Raw genomic sequence first — 19,999 nt, 5'->3', positions numbered from 1 at the left:
TTCCCCAAATTCTTGCTTGCCTTGGATGTTAGCAATTTTTACATTTTCCAATCTGAGAATGAAAAATGGTATCTCTTATGTTTTCCTTTTTTTCCCCTCTCCAATCTACTCTCCTGTTTGCAGATAGAGATGTTTCTGAAAAGCAAAATCTTACTCTGTCACCTTTTGTTCTTAAAACACATCATTTATTTCCCATCACTCTTAGAACAAAGGCCAAAATCCTTAACAGGGCCCAAAGCACTTTATGGTGTAATAGTCTTTCTACCTCTCTGGTGGGCTTGTTTCCCAACAGGAAGGGCTTTCTCTGGATTGTTCTCAACTCTACTGAGAAATCAAGGTGACACATTAGGTTGTTTGCTGGTTCAAGCCTCATAGGGAGTTTTTAAAATGTGACTAACTTATGCCTAAAAGGAATAATTATTTCTATTTTATTTGCCTTGATGCAGGTGTTTTTCCGGTTGCTTCGGGCAGATCATTTGGAGTAAACAGGTAAGCGTAGCACTTGTCAAAAAAACATGTCAGGGCGACACCCTGGCTCCTGACGAATAGGCAGAAAGTCTGATCATAAATGTAGGGGGTTTTTGCTTCTCGTTTTTAAGTTGGACTTTTAAAAGTAGAAGCTGCCTTTAATGTGCTGGGTTTGCAGAACAAGAAATCTGATTTTCAAAGTGATAACACATTTTTTGACATTAACCAGCACTGTTGGATTTTTTTTTTTTCACTGTTGGATTTTTAATGACACTTTCATCTTCAAAGCCTTTCACCAACAGGATGGATTAATTATTCTCTTTCTTTCTTTCTTTCTTTCTTTCTTTCTTTCTTTCTTTCTTTCTTTTTGGTTGTGTGTTAAAAAGACAAGTCTTCAAAGCCATCATCCTTTATCCTTGGAATTGGGGCTCTTCACCTTTCAAATGTTGCTTTCCTGTCCCCAAGGGAGAAAGTAAATGTATCTTTGTTTTTTAAGACAGAAAGAAGAATACAATAGAAATACACTTTTTGCACTATGGGGAAATGTTCTTATATCCTGGGTGGGATTAGAAGAGGTCGGGAAGCAGTGTTTAACCCGTGTTTACAGTAAGCACTGTGAGAAATAACTGGCTAAAAGTGTTTGCTACTGTTCAACCTTTTGATGTGCTCTTAAAAACAACCACACATGCATAAAACGACCTGCGTTCAACATAAGCAGGAGCATAATACTCAGACCCTTCTATTCGTTGCTAAGGTATATTCCTTCCCTCTTCTCTTCAAAAAATGTCTAATTGAGTTTTTAAAAGGTTTGGTTTGGGAGAAGGCAACCCTCAAGCCTCCCCCAAGGCCCCTCTTTACTTGACACATCTTATAACCACAAGGGAGCAGTCTTTCCTTTGATGAGGTCTTACGCTCCACCTCCGCAGAAATGGAAGAGCAAGTGTAAGTTTGCAAACAGTCTGAAAGCTTTTTCCATTAGCCCTGGACGCCGGAAACCACAAAGGGCAGGCAAGTTTTGATTTTCAAGGAGAAAGCCTCTGGTAAAACTTTCGCTCAGCCGGCCAGATCTGTTGGTTCCTGGGAGGGGCTCTTTTGAAACCTTGAAGGTCCCTATGCTCTTGAAGACTTGGGGCGGTGGATTACAGTAATTGAAGCGCTTGGGTGATTTTGCAAGATTACTCTGTTTGGTGTATGTTCACATTTCCAGGCTAGGGGACCGAGCAGAGGAATCCCCCTTTGTTATCTGCTGAAGTAAGAAGATCAGAGGGGAAGACAGGGTTTGAAGTGTGGATTAGCGGGATCCTAAATGTTTGCCTATCACCTCCGCCTGGATCTTTATAAATGATCGAGGAGTGACATGAATTTAGGGAATCATGCGAAGTTCCCTTGAAGCCTGTCTCGGAACCAGAAACTTCTTTAAAGACGGACCAGCTGTGCCAGGCTGCCTGAACGGGCCCGCGTCCACGCCTCGAAGGGTTTAAGTCCCCTCTTGCAAGGCGTCAGTCTCTGGGTGATTGGTCCGCTTCTCCGCGAGGGATGGAGACGCGCAGAGCGGCCGGCCCGCTGCCCTCGCCGCGCCACCTCCGCACGGCGCCCCCGGACCTGCCGGGGGCTCTGCCCCGCCTCCCCCTCGGGGACCCCCCCGGGGTGCCCCTGCGGCTGCACGCCGCGTGCTGGGCGCGGGCGCGGGCGCGGGCGCCGGGGGGCCGCGGGCCGGGCCTGGCGCTGCCGCTGCCGCTGCCGCTGGCCTGCGCCCTGGAGCCCGCCTTCCTCCGCAGGCGCAACGAGCGCGAGCGGCAGCGGGTGCGCGGCGTGAACGAGGGCTACGCGCGCCTGCGGGACCACCTGCCGCGCGAGCTGGCCCAGCGGCGGCTCAGCAAGGTGGAGACGCTGCGCGCCGCCATCCGCTACATCAGGCACCTCCAGGAGCTGCTGGAGCGCCAGGCCCGGGCGCAGGAGGGCCCCGCCGCCGCCCGCACCCCGCGCCCGGCCGACTGCAACAGCGACGGCGAGTCCAAGGCCTCGTCGGCGCCTTCGCCCTGCAGCGAGCCCGAGGAGGCGGGCAGCTAGCTGGCGCCCGGCCCCCGGCCCCCCGGCCCCCGGCCCCCCGCCCCGGCCCCGGCCCCCGGCCCCCCGCCCCGGCCCCATCCCGCGCCTGCCGCCCCGCGCCGCCCTAGGAGTCTGGCCGGAGGGTCTCTCCCAGGGGGGTGCGCATTTTGACCTGGCGTTCTTCTCCAGGACTCACTCTTAGGAAAAAAAGAAAGGCATGTTTTCCGGGGGAAAGTGCGTTTTGGCCTTCTGGTTGCCCCTCCCCGCACGCGCGCCCCTCCCTGGGTGTGCGCCTGCAGGTCCGCTGCGGCGCTGCTCGGATGCACGCTTACCGGGTTCTGGGCACCCCGTTCTAAACCCGAGTATTCTGCAAACCCAGAGACGCCCACAACAGCCGTCCCCACAGCCCGCGGTGTGGGTACCTTATGTACGTGGATATCCAGTTAAGTCCAACCTTACCCAAAGAAGAACTTTCCAAAACGGGGGACAGCCCTTCAGACGAGAGGAAAGTTTTCCTGCGTGCTGCCCTGTGAGGATTGCATTTGAAATTTAATTGACACCGTCACCTTGGGCGAAGGTGACCGAGCTGACGCTGGAGCACACACCGCGGCCCGGCTCCTGCGGGACAGACAGCGCGCTGCGGGCTGAGGGCGAGCGGGGTGCTGGGGAAGGCCCGGCCGCAGGGGCCGCGGGCGACTTAAAAGCATTGAGGAAGTCACATATGTTAGTGTGGGTGATGGCTTCGAGAGAGGACTTCGAGAGAGGACTCAGATTTGTGTGCAAACGTACCTTCCTCTCACTTGTTTCTGCCCGCTGGCTTTTCATTTTCCTCTTCTTTCCACCCCCCCTCTGTTCTTCTCACTCCATCTAACCTTTGGTTAAATTTAATGACGTCCCTGATTAAAAAAAAAAAAAAAAAAGGAAATGCATAGATGGTTGAATACAGTGGACTGAAGTTGGTATGATCTTAAACTTTCATCACCAGGAGGGCTTCTGGGTATCTTGAAATTAACTCCTGACTTTGACTTTGGCTTTGTTCTCCGTCTTTGAAAAACATTTAATTCCGGTCATTTTTGTCTTAGAGACAATTATGAAATTCAGTAGATAAGTCAAATGCTTGTCGACATAGGAAGATAAACTTCCTCTCCCTGAAGCTGTTTTCTAATATCCTGAATTGACCTTTCCCCGGAGGCAGTGCTGGTATGGGTGTGGGGTGGGGATTGGGGCCATGGTAAGCCCTCTCCGGACAGGATTTAATCCCCACACTGGTCTCGTGGGGTAGGTTTCAGTACCTCCCTTTTATTTTTTTTTAATTTTTTTTAAATTTTTATTTATTTATGAGAGTCACAGAGAGACAGAGAGAGAGGCAGAGACATAGGCAGAGGGAGAAACAGGCTCCATGCACCGGGAGCCTGATGTGGGATTCGATCCTGGGTCTCCAGGATCGCGCCCTGGGCCAAAGGCAAGCGCCAAACCACAGCGCCACCCAGGGATCCCAGTACCTCCCTTTTAAAGATGTGTTTACTGAGGAAAGCTAACGTGCAATGAATATCTTTTATGTGCCCCGTGAATTCTGTTGTGTGCTTTTTACATGTCCTATTTAATTCTCATACATCCATGAGGTGAGTATCACACATATGTTGTGGTTAAAGAAAAAAAGGAGGTCTTGCCCAGGTTTGTGTTGCTATGGTTAGTTGAGCTGAGATTCAATCCTGAGTTTGTCTGACCCTAACGCCCAGGCTTGCTGTGTCGCTTACCATGTCCTCCCTTGCTCCGTACCATGTCCTTATTTGCTAGCTGCATGACAGAGCAAACATTTAACTGCCCAGAGACTCAGTTTCCTCATCTATACTGTTACACAGGAGAAGTAGATGAAAGACCACGGTGATGGGCAAGGTGCCATCCAATGATGAGTTAGTAGTGTTATCATTCTTTGGAGAAAATATTATTACTCAGTTCTGTGGGGACTAAAGCCTGGTTGAAAATGATCTCTAGGTGGAATTAGTGTGATTTCTTCAGTGTATTAGGAGGACAGAGTAACCACATTGTATTAGGATTTTACCTTCTATCATAAGACATGATTTGACCGTTGGAAGCTGAGTCCACGGTAAAACATGTAACTACTAATATTTATAACAACGAGTTATAATGGATTTCGTGTTTCTGGCTGCACAGATAAATGCTTTGCAGTGATTCACAGCAAATCTTTACTTTTTCTTAAGAACTGGGCAGCAAGACGTAACCCTGCTCTTACCCATTACCTGGTTACATCCTCACAGACATCTGTAATGTATCATTTTTGTCTTCAGGCAGGTGGTTTGTCCATATAGAGGTTTCAGTGAAACAAGCCTAAGTGAGACATATTTTTAATGTTAGGAAGGGGAAAAATAGGAAAACACCCATGTTACCTTCCTGGCTGAGCTGGAGGAGAGGGTGATTCACCAAGTTGTTGAAAATGTTCAGAAACTTTTTTCAGGTGTTCAGTACGCACAAATGGCACTCTCCATTCCTTTATTCTGCTCCAGCCATGGTTGGCACCTTGACATTCTCTTTTTCTACAGTAGAAATAATAATAATAGAGAAGAAAAAAAAAGAAGGAGGAGGAGGGGAAGGAGGAGGAGGAGGAGAAGAAAAGAAGAAGAAGAAGAAGAAGAAGATGATGATTTTGTTTAATCTATATACTATGGTTGCTTTTGACTGCTGGAAAATGAAATAAAAACTTTTTTCTTCATTTATTTCTCTAAAATCGATGCATAAAATGTGTAAATAAATATACCTTGTTGAGATGTGTGGTTTATAAAGAAAAGGATAAAGCTGATTTAAAAAGAGAATTTTATCCCAGGGGCACCTGGGCAACTCATTCTGTTGAGTGTCCAGCTCTTGATCTCAGCTCAGGTCATGATCTCAGACTTGTGAGATGGGAGCACAGAGTCATGCTCCTTGCTGAGCACCAGAGTCTGCTTGGGATTCTCTCTTATCCTCTCCATCTGCCCCTCCCCCTGCGCGCCCTCTCTCTCTCTCTCTCAAATACATACATAAAATCTTAAAAAAGACAAATTTATTCTGGATAAAAATGCGTTGAGAGATTTTTTCATCTGGTTTTGTTTGAAGCTCAACTGAGAATAAGGCAATGATTTTGAGAAACCTTTTGGAAAAAAAGCAATAAAATTTCATCTCAGTCATATAACATTTTTTAGAAAAAAAAAAATCAGGCAGTTTTTCTGGAACTTTCCGGATGGCTTACAGGAAGAGTACTAATCCAGGAATGAGACCTTTTAAAAATGTTTAATCTTCTCTTTTCCTGTGGATGAATGCTTAATTAACCAATAGATAATTTGACTCTTGAAAATAAATGACCAAAAAGTTATGTAGAAGCAACGTGGTGAGCAGAGCTTTATGGAAACTGTGCATTCATGACAGGAGAAATACAGTCTTTTTAATAACTTTTAAAAAAAGATTTTATTTATTAATGAGAGACACACACACACACACACAGAGAGGGCGGCAGAGACACAGGCAGAGGGAGAAGCAGGCTCCATGCAAGAAGACCGACACGGGACTCAATCCCGGGACTCCAAGATCAGACCCTGGGCTGAAGGCAGCGCTAAACTGCTGAGCCACCCGGGCTGCCCAATGCTTACAGTCTTTATGATCTTCTGTTTCTTTTGGCTACTCAGCCCAGACATAGCCATTGATTATCCTGTATTGCTTTTTGGGAAAATTTGTTGTGGTTCATAACTCTAATGACTGCAACACTTGAGGGTACAAAGGAGGAGGGGTTGTGGCAGAGTGTGCCCTGGCCTAGGACTTGGTGCAGCACTGCCATTCACTGGTGTGAATGGGCAGGCCCTTTCCTGCTGTGGTCTCAGTTCTCTATGCAAGGACATGAGAGGTTAGATTGCATGATCTTTTAGGCTCTAGAATGTCATTCACCTAATGTGTGCCCAGTCTAGACTCAAGATGACAAATGTTAAGACATGCCTGCTTCCTGCCACATAGTATAGCAGTTGTTTCTGTATCTTTTTCCCACTAGAAAGATCCAGTTCCGGGCAGCAACTTGCTCTTTTTTGAGTCCTAATTGCTGTTACAATGCCTTATTTTTTAAAAATGCAAGCTATGTAATTTTCTCTTGAATGGAATTTGAAGAACCTCCCAGTCTGAAGGGAAAATTAACCTATTTCTCCTCAGTATGATGAAAAAGGGAATGCATGGTATAACTCATGTCGAAAATGATAAAAAGGTGCTCAGGATTTAGAGACAAGAGGCAGTTATCGCACCTTCAAGTGAGTAGAAAACTAGGAGGTGCAGTATGTGGTAAGTGGGATGGAATGGGGACGACATGCAGAAGATCCAAGGGTGGGGGAACAGGTGCCTGGAAGGCAGGAACTATGGAAATAGAAGCTGAATAACAGGAGACTAGACACTGGCTGAGACAAGATTCTAGTAGGCATTGAAAGCCAGGCTAAAAAACTTGAACTTTATTTTTAGACAATTGAGAGGTATTGAAAAAAATTTTTTTCTTTTGTTTTTTTGTTTTGTTTTGTTTGTTTGGAGAAAGGCTGAGGTGTTCAGTGCTGTGGTTGAGGATCAGTCTGGTGGCAGGAAGCATTGTGGTAATGAAGAGAGAGGGAGGGAGGGCCTCAGCCCAGGCAGTGGCCCTGGAAATGGAGAGGAGGGATGGGCTGAGAGGGGATGTGGGAGTACCAGTGACTGTGGCCACCAGGAGGCTGGGGGTGGGGGACAGGTTGAGGGAGATGTTTAAGACAACTGGAGTGAGTGAGTTCCTAGAAAGCCTGGCTCAGGTCGTGATCCCAGAGGTCTGGGATCAAGTCCTGCATCGCCCAGCAGGGATCTGCTTCTCCCTTTGCCTGCTCCCCTGATCGCTCTCTCTCTCTCTCTCTCTCTCTAATAAATAAATAAAATCTTAAAAATAAAAAGACAACTCTAGTGAGTTTCCATCGACTGAAACCTAGAACACAGAAAGAGGAACAGATTTAAAAGGTAAAAGTTGTGTATTGGAGACGCTGGATTTACAAATAGGCTAGTTCGGTCCACAAGCAGTTGGAGATGCCAATGTCAAGTCAGGAGGGAAGGCAAAGATGGTGGTAGCCTGGGGAGTCATCACCTTTGGGCAGTAGTAGGCGTGGCAGAGAACCAGAAGAGAAAGCTGGGGCAGGCCTCGCTGAAGGGTTGGCAGCAGGAAGAAATGCCTTTGAAGAGGACTAAGGAGGAGGGAGAACCAAGCTGGTGTGAAATCATGGCAGTTACAAGCAGGCATCCTTTTATAAGGAGGAGGGAGTGGTTGACGACATCATATAAATCAGAGGTGTCAGGGAGTTGAGGGGTGAGGGGGACCCATTGGATTTAGCCACTGAAAGGCCACTAGAAACCTTAGTAAGGGCATAAAAGGGGTGGGAGGAGAAAGCAGAGGTGAGGTTGAAGCCAGCTCTTTCAAGACGCTTTATAGCAAATGAACAAGAGAGCTGGCATGATGTAATGGGAAGCCCGATGGAGGAGAAGATGGCAAAGATGGCGTATCAAGGCAGGTCTGAGCCTGAGGTCTTATAGGTGAAACAGTTCTAGCCGATTCAGAGGCTCATGGTTAGCAAGGCATGGAGGAGTCTGAAGTCACTCCTCCATAGAGGAGGGTCCTAGGAATTGGGGAGATAAAGGAATCGGAAGGGCAGGGGGTTGGAAGGTAACCAGTTGAGACTAAGTAAGGTGTTTAAGTCACTGAAGAAGATGGAGCAGGTGTAGACAATGGTGGTGAGCATGAGAAGCATGTTGTATGGGAGTAGGACAATGGGTTTCGTGTTGTTCCTTAGGTGAACAACCTGGCTTTGCCTGGCTTCAAAGGCATTGAGTTTCGTGGCTTGGTTAAAAAGTTGCCACAAAACCCTCTCTGATGACACCACACTTTAAATGATATTTGTATTTATTTTATATTTTATCTCTTTGTGACCATTAAGTAACTCTGGAAAGTTGTGATTCCTGGGTGGCTCAGTGGTTGAGCATCTACCTTTGGCTCAAGTTGTGATCCCAGGGTCATGGGATAAAGTCCCACATCGGGCTCCCTGCAGGGAGCCTGCTTCTCCCTCTGCCTATGTCTCTGCCTCTCTCTGTGTGTCTCTCATGAATAAATTAATAAAATCTTAAAAAAAAAAAAGTAACTCTGGAAAGTTCACTAGCATTTACATGAAATGTAAATACATGAAATACATGAAATAATGGTAATATATACAGCATACCTTGCCCAAGAGTCCAGCAGCTAAGAAAGATGCTCAATAACTTATTTTCCTTTGTCTGTGTTTTCTGAAGGTTGAAAAAGTATACTCTTCTTATGTAGAAAAACTGCAGAACGAGTACAGAATAAATCAAGGGCTGGAGAAAAAAAGAATACAGTACCTTATTTTCTTTCCTTTGTGGAATTTCTGGGGACAGGAGAAGGAGAATAAAGTCGCCAAGGTAAAAGGAACAGGGTTTGGGGAGTAGAAATGGGGTGCCCTTCAGTCTTCTGATGTGGAGAGATGGCGTCTGCTCCTTTGGCCAACAGTTTTTGATCTGAGGGTCACATAACATCAACACTGGACACGTGAACTTAACTCTCATCCTCTTGACTCCAGGGGCTATAATTCTTAGTTGAATTTGAGAGCAAAGTCCCAGGAGGCCAAGGAAAGTGTTTCATAGGATGAGTCAGCATTAGCCAGCTATAACCAAACCAACCAAGATGTCAGATGGTGCCTTTCAAAAAGCTTCTGAGCTGTTTTGGTCTAGACAAAGGTTGTTTTCAAAGTTTTCAAAGCCCCCAAAGTTATCATTGTCATCTCCCCAAAATGGGTAGCAATCCTACTTGTTGCCCAGGGAACAAGACTTTTGATGGCAATGTGGTCTGGTGGGACCTCTGACGTGATCACTATGGCAGACTCTCTATCTCTGGGGGAGCTCTCTGCACGCTTCTCTATCAACACTGCTAACCCTGTCATCTCCTGGTCAGGCAGACAGACTGCTGGGAGAGAGCAGAGGGCCTAGAAGAGCTTTAGCGCCTCCTTATTGGCCCGCGAAACCATAGAACCATTTCCAGCTCTTTATTTGTTTGTTTGGGTATTTATTTATTTATTTATTTATTTATTTATTTATTATTTATGATAGACATAGAGAGAGAGAGGCAGAGACACAGGAGGAGGGAGAAGCAGGCTCCATGTCAGGAGCCTGACGCGGGACTCGATCCCGGGACTCCAGGATCGCGCCCTGGGCCAAAGGCAGGCGCCAAACCACTGAGCCACCCAGGGATCCCCCATTTCCAGCTCTTTATTATTATTGTCGTGTAGTGTGTGTTTTACTCGCAGGCTCCCTGGGTGGTGAGATGGGTTTTTAATCCTTCCGTAGTTACTTAGCTGGGTCCTTTGGTGCAAACCTGTCAGCAGCCTTTTCATGTAGGGTTACTCACGGCCATTAACCATGGCCAGAATGAAACCACAGATGTTGCAGAGGGAAGTGCGTCCAGACAATAAAACTCTCCAAACTGGTTTTTGCCTACAGAGCAAGCCTCGAGGGGGCCACTCCTGAAGACGTTTCTCATTTCCCTGACAGTGGGGAAAAAAAAATCACTGAAGGAGGAATCCTATCTCATAGTCATGGGACTAGAAAGAGCCTTGGAAATTGGCCTGATGCAGCCCTGGGGGTTTAGTGAAATGAAGGATTAAATTGTGCAAGGTAGAAACATATCTCTTCTCTCCCAAAAGACCTCTAATGACAGAAACTCCCCATCAGTTAACATTTTTGGAGAGCCTACTGGCCGGCAGGCTAGCCCCTATATGTAGAATTCTCATCTGGTCACAGCCGTCCTGCAAGGGGTTTATTTTATGTCACGTCCATTTTAAAGACGAGGAGCTAAAAAAATTAAAAAATAAAAATAAAAATAAAGACGAGGAGCTGATGCTCAGAGAGGCCAAGTAACAAAAGTGGTAGCAAACTGTGTCCGGTAGGTCTTCCTCCATCCATTCGTCAATCAGAAAAAACTGATTGCCTGATGGAGCTTAATTTTAGGAAGTGGAAGAGCGTCAACAAACAAGCATAAATATGTTTCAGGTGGTGACAACGGCTAAGAAGAAAAATAATGCAGAGACTTTTATAACTCATCCTTGTTGTCAGTGAACATCTTGCACAGTTCTGAAGCAGCGCCCTGCAGATTCAAATGACTGGATAACTTTGAATCATAACAGCATATTTGAAGATTGACACTAAGCAAGCTTTTCTTGTTGGAGACCCACGGTTACCAGACCGCTGAATATCCACGTTAGAAAAAAATGAGGGACAAGTACAACAAAGTGTGTTTGTGGTCCTGGCTGATGAGGGGATCCCAATCAACCCCTGTTCACATTCACAACAACCAAGCTTCGTGCAGACATCAGAACACTTCCTGGTATGTATTAGTTTGAGACCCGAAGGGAGAGTAACGTGTTCTCTCCAGAAGGCCCATGACTTCAGCTGAACCTTGACAAGGGAGAAAGAAGGTAAAATCCAATCCTAACGTCAGTGCCTGTGGGCTGAGTTTCCTTGGGCAAGAAATATACTTCTCTGACCCTATTTCCTCATCTGTAGACTGTAGATTAGTTAGTGACACCTGTTCCGTCTCCTAGGGTTGTGCTAATGAGGAAAGGAGGCTACGTAAGTCAAAGATCCCTATAAACTGGGAAGTGCTGTCATCACTATTGATTTGCATGTCAGTTCTCTGGAAGGTAGGGAGAGCTTTGCAGAGAAGTGGGACTACTCTGCAGTCTGAGGGAAATTCTACTCAACATAAAGTCAATTGGTTAAATTCTTAAGTAGAATGACAGAAATAGTCCTGTAGTAGTTTTTCTCATGTTGTATAACGAGCCATTCCAAAATGTAACGACCGCAGCAATGTGTTATTTCTCACAATGGAGACTGTGAGATTGATGGGGTGGTTCATCCAGGGAGGCTCGTCTGCTGGCCTCCGAGAGGCTCGCAGTTGCTGTCACAATGCAGCTACAACTCCTGGATGGATGGCCCAATAGGGCCCCTCTCCAGGTGGTCCTTCATCCTTAAGGAGATCTGGGCTTCTTTCTATGATGATTTCAGAGCAGCAAGAGGACGAGGCTCGAGGCGGCCAGTCTGTGGAGGCCAAGGCTCAGGAGGCACACAACGTCTGCATTCTTTTGGCCAAAGCGGTCAGTGAGCCAGTGCAGAATCAGAGAAGGAAAAGAAACTCCACCTCTTGATGTGAGGTGACTGCAAAGTGGTGTCCAGGGTAGGAGAAATTCCTGTGGCCATGTTGATAATTGACCTACATAAATATCTTTATATGTCATTCTTTGTTTTGAAACAATCTTTTAAATTATTCATTTGTTTCTTATTTTAGAGAGGGATGGGAGGAGGGGCAGAGGGAGAATGAGAGAGAGAATCTTTTATTTTTTCTTCCCTAAAGATTTTATTTATTCATGACAGACAGAGAGAGAGAGGCAGAGATACAGGCAGAGGGAGAAGCAGGCTCCCTGCATGGAGCCCAACATGGGACTCGATCCCGGGTCTCCAGGATCACACCACAGGCTGAAGGTGGTGCTAAACCCCTGGGCCACCGGGGCTGCCCAAGAGAGAGAATCTTAAGCAGACTCCATGCCCAGCGTAAAGCCTGATGCAGAGCTCGATCTCACTATGCTGAGATCATGACCTGAGCTGAAAATCAAGAGTTGGACACCTAACCGACTGAGCCACTCAGGCGCCCCTGAAATAATCTATTTTTATATGATTTCAAACTTACATTAACATTACCGGAACAGTGCAGAGAACTCTCACATCCTCATTCACTCACATTCCCCAGTTGTTCATATTTTACATTTGTTCCCTTGCCCACTCTAATTAAGTACTAATAATCATTAGTCATTTTTGGAATCTTCAAACATGATGTCCCATCAGCCTTCAGCACTCCAGTCTGTATTTTTCCCAAACCAGATCTGATGTGTATTTTTCCAACACCACCAAGCAATTCTCCAGTTCTCAATGGACACTAATGTGTGTCCTACAATGTAGATTCTGACCCGATCTACCTGGTGATAGCCTCAGTCCAACACTGCTCCCAATACAGATGTCCAGGTTGTTACCTGAGGTTCTTGATGTAGTTTTTTTTTTTTTTTTTTAAGATTTATTTATTCATGAGAGACACAGGCAGAGGGAGAAGCAGTCTCCCCATGGGGAGCCCAATGTGGGACTTGATCCCAGGACCCCAGGATCACGCCCTGAACCGAAGGCAGACCCTCAACCACTGAGCTACCCAGGTGCTCCTCTGATGTAGTTTTTTTGGAATGTTTTTTGGTGAAGTTGGTGGGGTCCGGAGCCAATGACCAAGAAAGAATTATTGGGACATCTTTGATGCAAAAAGGTGGTTTTATTAAAGCATTGGGACAGGCCCCAGGGGCAGAAAGAGCTGCTGTCTGCTGCCCCAGTTGTGAGGAGCAAGTGATTATACACCTTGGGTATGGGAGAAGTAAAGATAAGGGAAGTTCCTAGAGGACTTTCATATGGGAAAGGAGACTTAGGATCCTGGACGAGTGTTATAATCTGCTCAAGTATTTGCCAATGGGTTGCAAGTTATAAGGACAGTTATTTCTATCTACATTTCCTTCTGCCTTTGTCTCCCATGTTCATTCGATTCTCTGGCTGTAAATCACAAGTTCCCATGACTCCGCCCCCTTGTCCTCTGCTTCAATCAGCGTGCTAGAGCGGTTCACAGAGCTCAGGAAATGAGTTCACTGACTAGATTACTGATTTACTACAAAGGACATTAAAGGACACAAATAAATAGCCAGGTGAAAAAATTCAGAGAGAGGTAGAGAATGGTCTGGAAGGGTCCTGAACACAGAGGCGTCTGACCCTGTGGAGTTTGGGGTACACCACCCTCCTGGCATGTGGTTGCAAACTGGTTCACTAACCTGGAAGCTCCCTGAACCCCGTTCTTCTGAGTTTTTATGGAGGCCTCATAACATAGACACGATTGATGAAATCATCAGTCATTGGTGATTGAAGCTAATCTCCAGCTGTTCTCCCCAACCTGAGATCAGAGGTGGGGCTGAAAGTTACAACCCTCTCATCACTTGGTTGGTTTCCCAGGCAACCAGCCCCCATCTTGAGGGGCTTTCCAAAGTTCCCGCCTTAACCTACACTCAGGTGTGGTTGAAAGGGGCTTGTTATGAATAGCAGACACCTTTATAGCTCTTATCTCAGGAAATTCCAAAGAGTTTAGGAGCTTTATGCCAGAAACCGGGATGTAGACCAAGCGTATATATTTCTTAACTGTAGGTCACAATATCACACAAAAATACGAACACGTACGAACACCAGCTCAGGAAATCAACATTTATACATCACTACTGACCAATTTGCAGATTCTGTTCAAATTTCACCACTGTTTCAACGATGTCAATTTTTCTTTTTTGGTCCAGGATCCTACCCAGGAGTATACATTGCCTTTAGTTGTCGTGTCGTTCAGACTCCTTCGGTCTGGAACAGTGTGTCAGCCTTTCCCTAGCTTTTCCCTGACAGTTTTGAGGGTTCATACCTTCATTCTGTAGGAAGCCCCTCAGCCTGTTGCTCATGACCAGACTCCGGCCACGCACTGCAACAGAACTTCTCAGAGATGGTGCTGTGCCCTTCTCAGGGCCTCACACCAGCAGTGGTGACTTGTCCCATTAGTGACTGTGTTAGCCATGGCCACCTACTTTTGTTGCTGCTTGCCTGGTTTCTCCACCTTAGATCCACCACCTTCCCCTTTGTAGTTGATTAGTATTTGGGGGAGGGAGAGGTAGTCTAATATTTTGTCACTATCTTGTTCTTCATCAGACTCCCACCAACTAACCTTGACATTCACTCATAACTCCCATCTGCCCCAGTCACCTCCACAGTGGTTGCCAAATGCTGATTCTTTATTTCCATTAGTTCTTCCATACTTATTTATTCTCTATAAAGAAGGGCTTCCTTGGGGTCCCTGGGTGGCTCAGTCAGTTAAGCATCTGACTCTTGATTTCAGCTCAGGTCTTGATCTCAGAGTCGTGAGTTCAAGCCCCATGTTGGGCTCAGTTTGAATTAATTCTAGTTGGTTATAACCTATTAATCTTTTTTTTTTTTTTAAGATTTTATTTGAGAGACAGAGTGAGCAAGAGACAGCACAAGCCTGATGTGGGGCTAGATCCCAGGCCCCTGGGATCATGACCTGAGCCAAAGGCAGATACTTAACCCACTGAGCCACCCAGATGCCCCTAATCTTATTTTTGGTAAATATTATTGTTAATTGTTGAAATTGTTTCTAATTTGACAGGGGGAGGGGAGGAGCCCTTCAAGCCAGTTCTTTTTGATCTGTCCCATCATTCATTGAGCATTTCATTATTTTTTGGCCTGAGCTTTCTCCTCTTTCTCTCACATGTAAATGTACACACACACACACACACACACACACACACACACACACGGATTTAACAAGGGTTAAACCCCACAAATGACATGCAAACTTTTGTGTGACTGTACATTTCTGGGAGGAGAGTCTAGCCTGGCTTTCATCAGATTCTCAGAGAAGGTCCCTGACCTCTGAAAGTTTAAAGACCCCGACTAACATCTCAAGGAATTCCTACGATTTTTTCAGGTTCCTTCTCATTGGGGTTAGCCCTCTTGCTATCTTAATTACTTCCACCTTAAAACAATCTCCAGCTTATGGGATGTGCTCGGTGAATGTTAGGCATTAGGACTGTAAGGGAGGATCCTCATGTTCAGGGGCTAGACCCTTCAGAGTCTGAGTCCTGACTATCCAAGTGGAATTTCCAGTTCGACTGGTTGTAGAACTTACTGAAATAAATAACAAAAAAGGTGTTGCTGTTTGGACAGCGAGGAGGCAGATGTTACTTCCTGCTGTGCCGGGGTCTTAGGAACTGAGCAGCACAGCACCATGACAGCCCTGGGACTGGATGATGCACAGTGGAATCATCGGGTGGTCCTGTCTGCTTCAGGGTCCTCCCTCCCCACCCCCAGCTTAGCAGTGGTTAGTTTCTTGCAGTTAAGATGGAAAATACATTGCTGTTCTGGCCATGTCACACCTGAGATGGTATTGCTCTCTCTTTCCCGAAAGGCCAGAGCTTGTGCAGTGTTATCTTCAATGCATTGTGAATTGCTTTATGGCATTCATTTTCCTTTATCTCACTTCACAGATCATTTTCTGGAAGCTTCCTGTAGGCAGGACTAGGGATTTTGTTGTTGTTGTTGTTGTTGTTGTTGTTTTAATCGCAAAACAATGTGAGACATGGGAAAAACTCTCAACCAAAAGTGAGAGCCGCAGCTTGCTGGGTGAAAGCAAACTTTCAGTTGCTTGGGGTTCCTGGGCTTTGTTTCCTTATCTGGCAGGGGCAGCAGGATTATGGGCTGTCACACGCAATATTATGTGACTCCATTTTATGTAGTTCCTGAAGTATTTGACTTTTGAGATGTTTATCCCGTTTCCACGTATAAATGAAGAGCACCATTTAAGCCTGTTTCCTCTCTGAGAGAAGGGACTTTGTCTCCCTTTGTTCTCTGCTGGGTCCCCAGGACCTGGAAGAGTATTCACAGAACACAGTGGAGAGGTGGGCACCGTCCGGCTCTCATGGTACCCATATTATTCTGGGAAAGACAAAAGAAAGAGAAGTACAAAATTCCAGGCATAAAATGAGTAAGTAACAGGGATAAGGACAGCATAGGGAATTTTGTAATACTGTAATAACTTTGTATGGTGGGAGGTGGTGACTACATTTACATGCTGAGCACTGCATGATGTATAAATGTATGCGATTGTCGAACCAATCACCACGCTGAACACATGAAACTAACGTAATACTGTATGTCAACTATGCTTCCATTAAAAATATATTGTAATAGATTTGTAAGGTGATGGATGGTAAGTAGACTTACTGGGATCATTTTGTAATGTCTAAAAATATTGAATCATGGATGTACACCTGACACTAGTAGGATTTATATATCAGTTATACTTCAAATAAAAGAAATAGGAGGGCACAAATATTCAGAGTATTCTTTAGTTGAAACTGCATTTAGCAAGGTAAGCTCTCTGGAGATATATTTTTTTAAGATTTTATTTATTTATTCATGAGAGAAACAGGGAGAGAGAGAGAGAGGCAGAGACACAGGCAGAGGGAGAAGCAGGCTCCATGCAGAGAGCCCGATGTGAGACTCGATCCCAGGTCTCCAGGATCACGCCCTGGGCTGAAGGCGGCACTAAACCGCTGAGCTACCGGGGCTGCCCTCTCTGGGTTTTTTTTAGTGGGTTTGTACTAACATGAAATCTGTTAAGGGCATAAATCATTTGAGAATCACATAAACATTACTTTGAGGATCTTTAAAATATGTGCTCTTCCGAAAGTTTGGTAGGAGAACATTTACCCTCTTAGGGCAAAAGGATAATTAAATGAGAATAGTATGAAAAATGGAAAGGATAGTATCTATTTCATGGAATTGTTCTGAGGTCAAAATGAGTCACAATATGTAAAAGGCTGAGACCTGTGCCTGGTACACAGTGAATGTCATGTAATGGTAGCTCTTGTTTTGCTATTAAAATAGCCGCTTGCCTGAATATCCTATTGAAACTGCTCTGGTGATTTGCTGGTCACTAAGTCCAGGGGATCTTTGCAGCACAGAACAAGGTTAATGGAGACACTTGCTCCCATTTCGGTGCCCATAGTTTGATAATAGTCTATACATCCGTTCCTGGGGCCCTGGAGGGCAGGAACCAGGCCGCCAGCCCCACACTCAGGACAGAGCCTGGCTCACTGGTTCTCAGGAGCTGCTGAAAGACGGACGGTGTGCCACCAAGGAGAGATGGCTTTGCCTGCCCTTTGTCCTGGCCTTGGCTCCTCTTCCCCTCTCATCAGTAAGCAGAGCTGCACCCTCAGTCCTCTCATCCCTGACCTGGTTCTCTCTCACAAATCTCATTTTCTCTAAAATCTAATCATCTGTTTAGAGTCTCTCTTCTCAGCTCCTGTAATACAACTTCAGTTGCCACCTCCATGTCCTTGGCACCTTGAATTCAGCGGGTCTAACTTCTTTTTTTTTTTTAAGATTTTATTTATTGATTCATGAAAGACACACGGAGAGAGAGGCAGAGGGGCAGAGGAAGAAGCAGGCTCCTTGCAAGGAGCCTGATGTGGGACCCGATCCTGGATCCCAGGATCATGCTCTGAGCCGAAGGCAGATGCTCAACCACTGAGCCACTCAGGCACCCCAGCGGGTCTAACTTCTTACAGCCCTTTGGAAATCAGTTTTCCCCAGCACTTCTGGGTTTTTGAGAGGAGAACTGCCTACATTCAGCACCTCAGGCGCAAAGTCCTGGATTCAACATCAACTCCTCTTTCTAGACTCTAGCCAAAAGATCTAGTTCTCTGTGCCTCTATGTCAGTCTTACTGCTATACAAGCTAGGAATCTTTTGACTACAAGAAAACCCAACTCAAACTGAGTTAGGCACAAATAAAAAATTTTCTCTCCCACATCTCTGGGAAATCCAGGGATATCTTGCTTCCATGCACAGATTTCAAATCTTTAATCACAGGGACTCTCCTGCTTTTCTCTCTCAGCTCTGTTTTCCCTTATGTGGGCTCTGTTCTCAGGCAAGTTTGCTCATGTGGCAAGATGACTGTCAACAAGTCCTGCCTTACATCATATCCTTACAACAGCAGGGGAAGAGAGCACCTGTTCTCAGGTAATCTAGAAACACTTCCTGGATCAGCTTTTATTCTAACTGGATCAAGTGCCAATTCAAATGGTTTCTGGGGCTGGGGCCTTGAGGTGGAGGACGTGATGCAGAGTCTGGGTCTAGGGGTGGAGTCAATTCACCCCAACCACATGAATAGAGAATGGGGCTGGAATGGTTGTCCAATGAATATATGGGTTCTATCACCAGGAGAAAAGAGGACTTATGTGGGGCAGGATTTCATCTAAGAAGACACCTCCCAGTCTGAGATGGCAGATAAGGATCTGAACAGGTGAGTGATGTAGGCACAGAAATGAAGTATCTTAGAGATAAATACCCAGGAGTTAGAATTGACAAGACTTATACGAAGGTGTGAGAGAGAGAGAGATAGAGAGAGACATGCAGAAATCCAAGATGAAATTCATTTCTGGCTTAGATGATTGGTGGGTTGGTAGTGTCTTTCCTGAGACCGAGAAGGCATTTTGAAGGTGATGACTGAGTTTACATGGTAAATTTGAGATGTTAATGGATCCTTAGGTAGAGATGTCCAATGGATGTGGGTTGGAGATGATCATGGGGTCCCCAGCCATAGGTGATGATTGGAGTCTTGGAAATGAGTGAAAAAGACATGATGAGCGTACATAGTGAGAAGAGGGCCAAGCTCAAGCCCAGTGAAAACATTTTTTTTTTTTCCCTAGTGAAAAAGGAGTGTGCCAAGAGTGGTTAATAGCTTCAAATACTGCAGAGGGTAAGTAAAAGCTAAATTGGTCCATCTAATTAGCAACTACAAAGTAAATGGTGACTTTGGTGAGTAGTTTCATTGGAATGGTAATGGCCTAAGTCAGGATTAAGGAGAATCAGGGATGGGATGGGAACTGGGGAAGGATAGGCCATAGGGTAAAGGCATCCCTCTGAAGGAGCTTGGCTGTGCTGGGAGATAGGCCAGAATATAGTGTCTTTCCCCTAAAGCACATATGCTTTGTGCTAATCAATCAGGTGGCCGGCATCTGACCTGCCTCAGCAAGGCCAAGCCATCTAATTTAAAATAAATTTTGGGGAAAAAAAAAAAATTTGGGGGATGCCTGGGTGGCTCAGTGGTTGAGCGCCTGCCTTTGGCCTAGGGTGTGATCCTGGAGTCCCGGGATCGAGTCCCACATCAGGTTTCCTGCATGGAGCCTGCTTCTCTCTCTGCCTGTGTCTCTGCCACTCTCTCTCTGTCTGTCATGAATAAATAAATAAAATCTTAAAAAAATAAATAAATAAAATAAAATAAATTTTGGTGAGTCCTCTGAGAATTGGAAGTCCCAGACTGGACTTGGCTGGTTCTTGTATTGAATAGGAAAAGCAGCACAAAATGGTTACATGAGGTAGTGTGACATGAGGAAAACAGCATTAAACCTGATAGCCAAAAGACCTAGTTCTCTGTGCCTCTATGTCATTAGTTAGGTGCCCTTGGGCTAGCTGCTAGACCTTTCTGAGGCTGTATTCTAACTAAGCACCAGGGAATGGCTCAGATAATCCACCCTTCCTTATTCGGTAAGAACTAAAACTATGTATAAACACTGCGTAAACTATAGAGCAGGAATGGTGACTGTTAATGTGTTAAGTACCTGTTATATTCTTGGCACTTTATTCACTACATCTGCAAATTACTGCAAACTACAACTTAAGTCACCACTTACTTCTCTGACGTGCCCCTTCCCAGTAACATTCTCCTCTCCATGGATCACTGGCGTTTCAGA

At 45.6% G+C, this 19,999-nt stretch overlaps 1 protein-coding gene across 1 annotated transcript; it reads left to right on the top strand.

Moving 5' to 3' along the window:
* The first annotated feature begins 1,215 nt into the window (after window positions 1-1,215).
* Window positions 1,216-2,569, top strand: ASCL4 (achaete-scute family bHLH transcription factor 4). Its single transcript, XM_041756582.1, has one exon. It carries the CDS (start codon window positions 2,005-2,007, stop codon window positions 2,536-2,538), a length of 534 nt encoding a protein of 177 aa, XP_041612516.1. The 5' UTR covers window positions 1,216-2,004; the 3' UTR covers window positions 2,539-2,569.
* Window positions 2,570-19,999: the final 17,430 nt, after the last annotated feature.

This window comes from Vulpes lagopus, chromosome 5, assembly GCF_018345385.1.
Source record: "Vulpes lagopus strain Blue_001 chromosome 5, ASM1834538v1, whole genome shotgun sequence".
In the NCBI taxonomy this organism is placed as follows: Eukaryota; Metazoa; Chordata; class Mammalia; order Carnivora; family Canidae; genus Vulpes; species Vulpes lagopus.
This window is presented reverse-complemented; position numbering and strand designations above follow the sequence as displayed.

What these genes read in the sequence shown, in the direction of transcription:
- ASCL4 (XM_041756582.1), top strand. Translation starts at nt 2,005, where the DNA reads ATGGAGACGCGCAGAGCGGCCGGCCCGCTGCCCTCGCCGCGCCACCTC.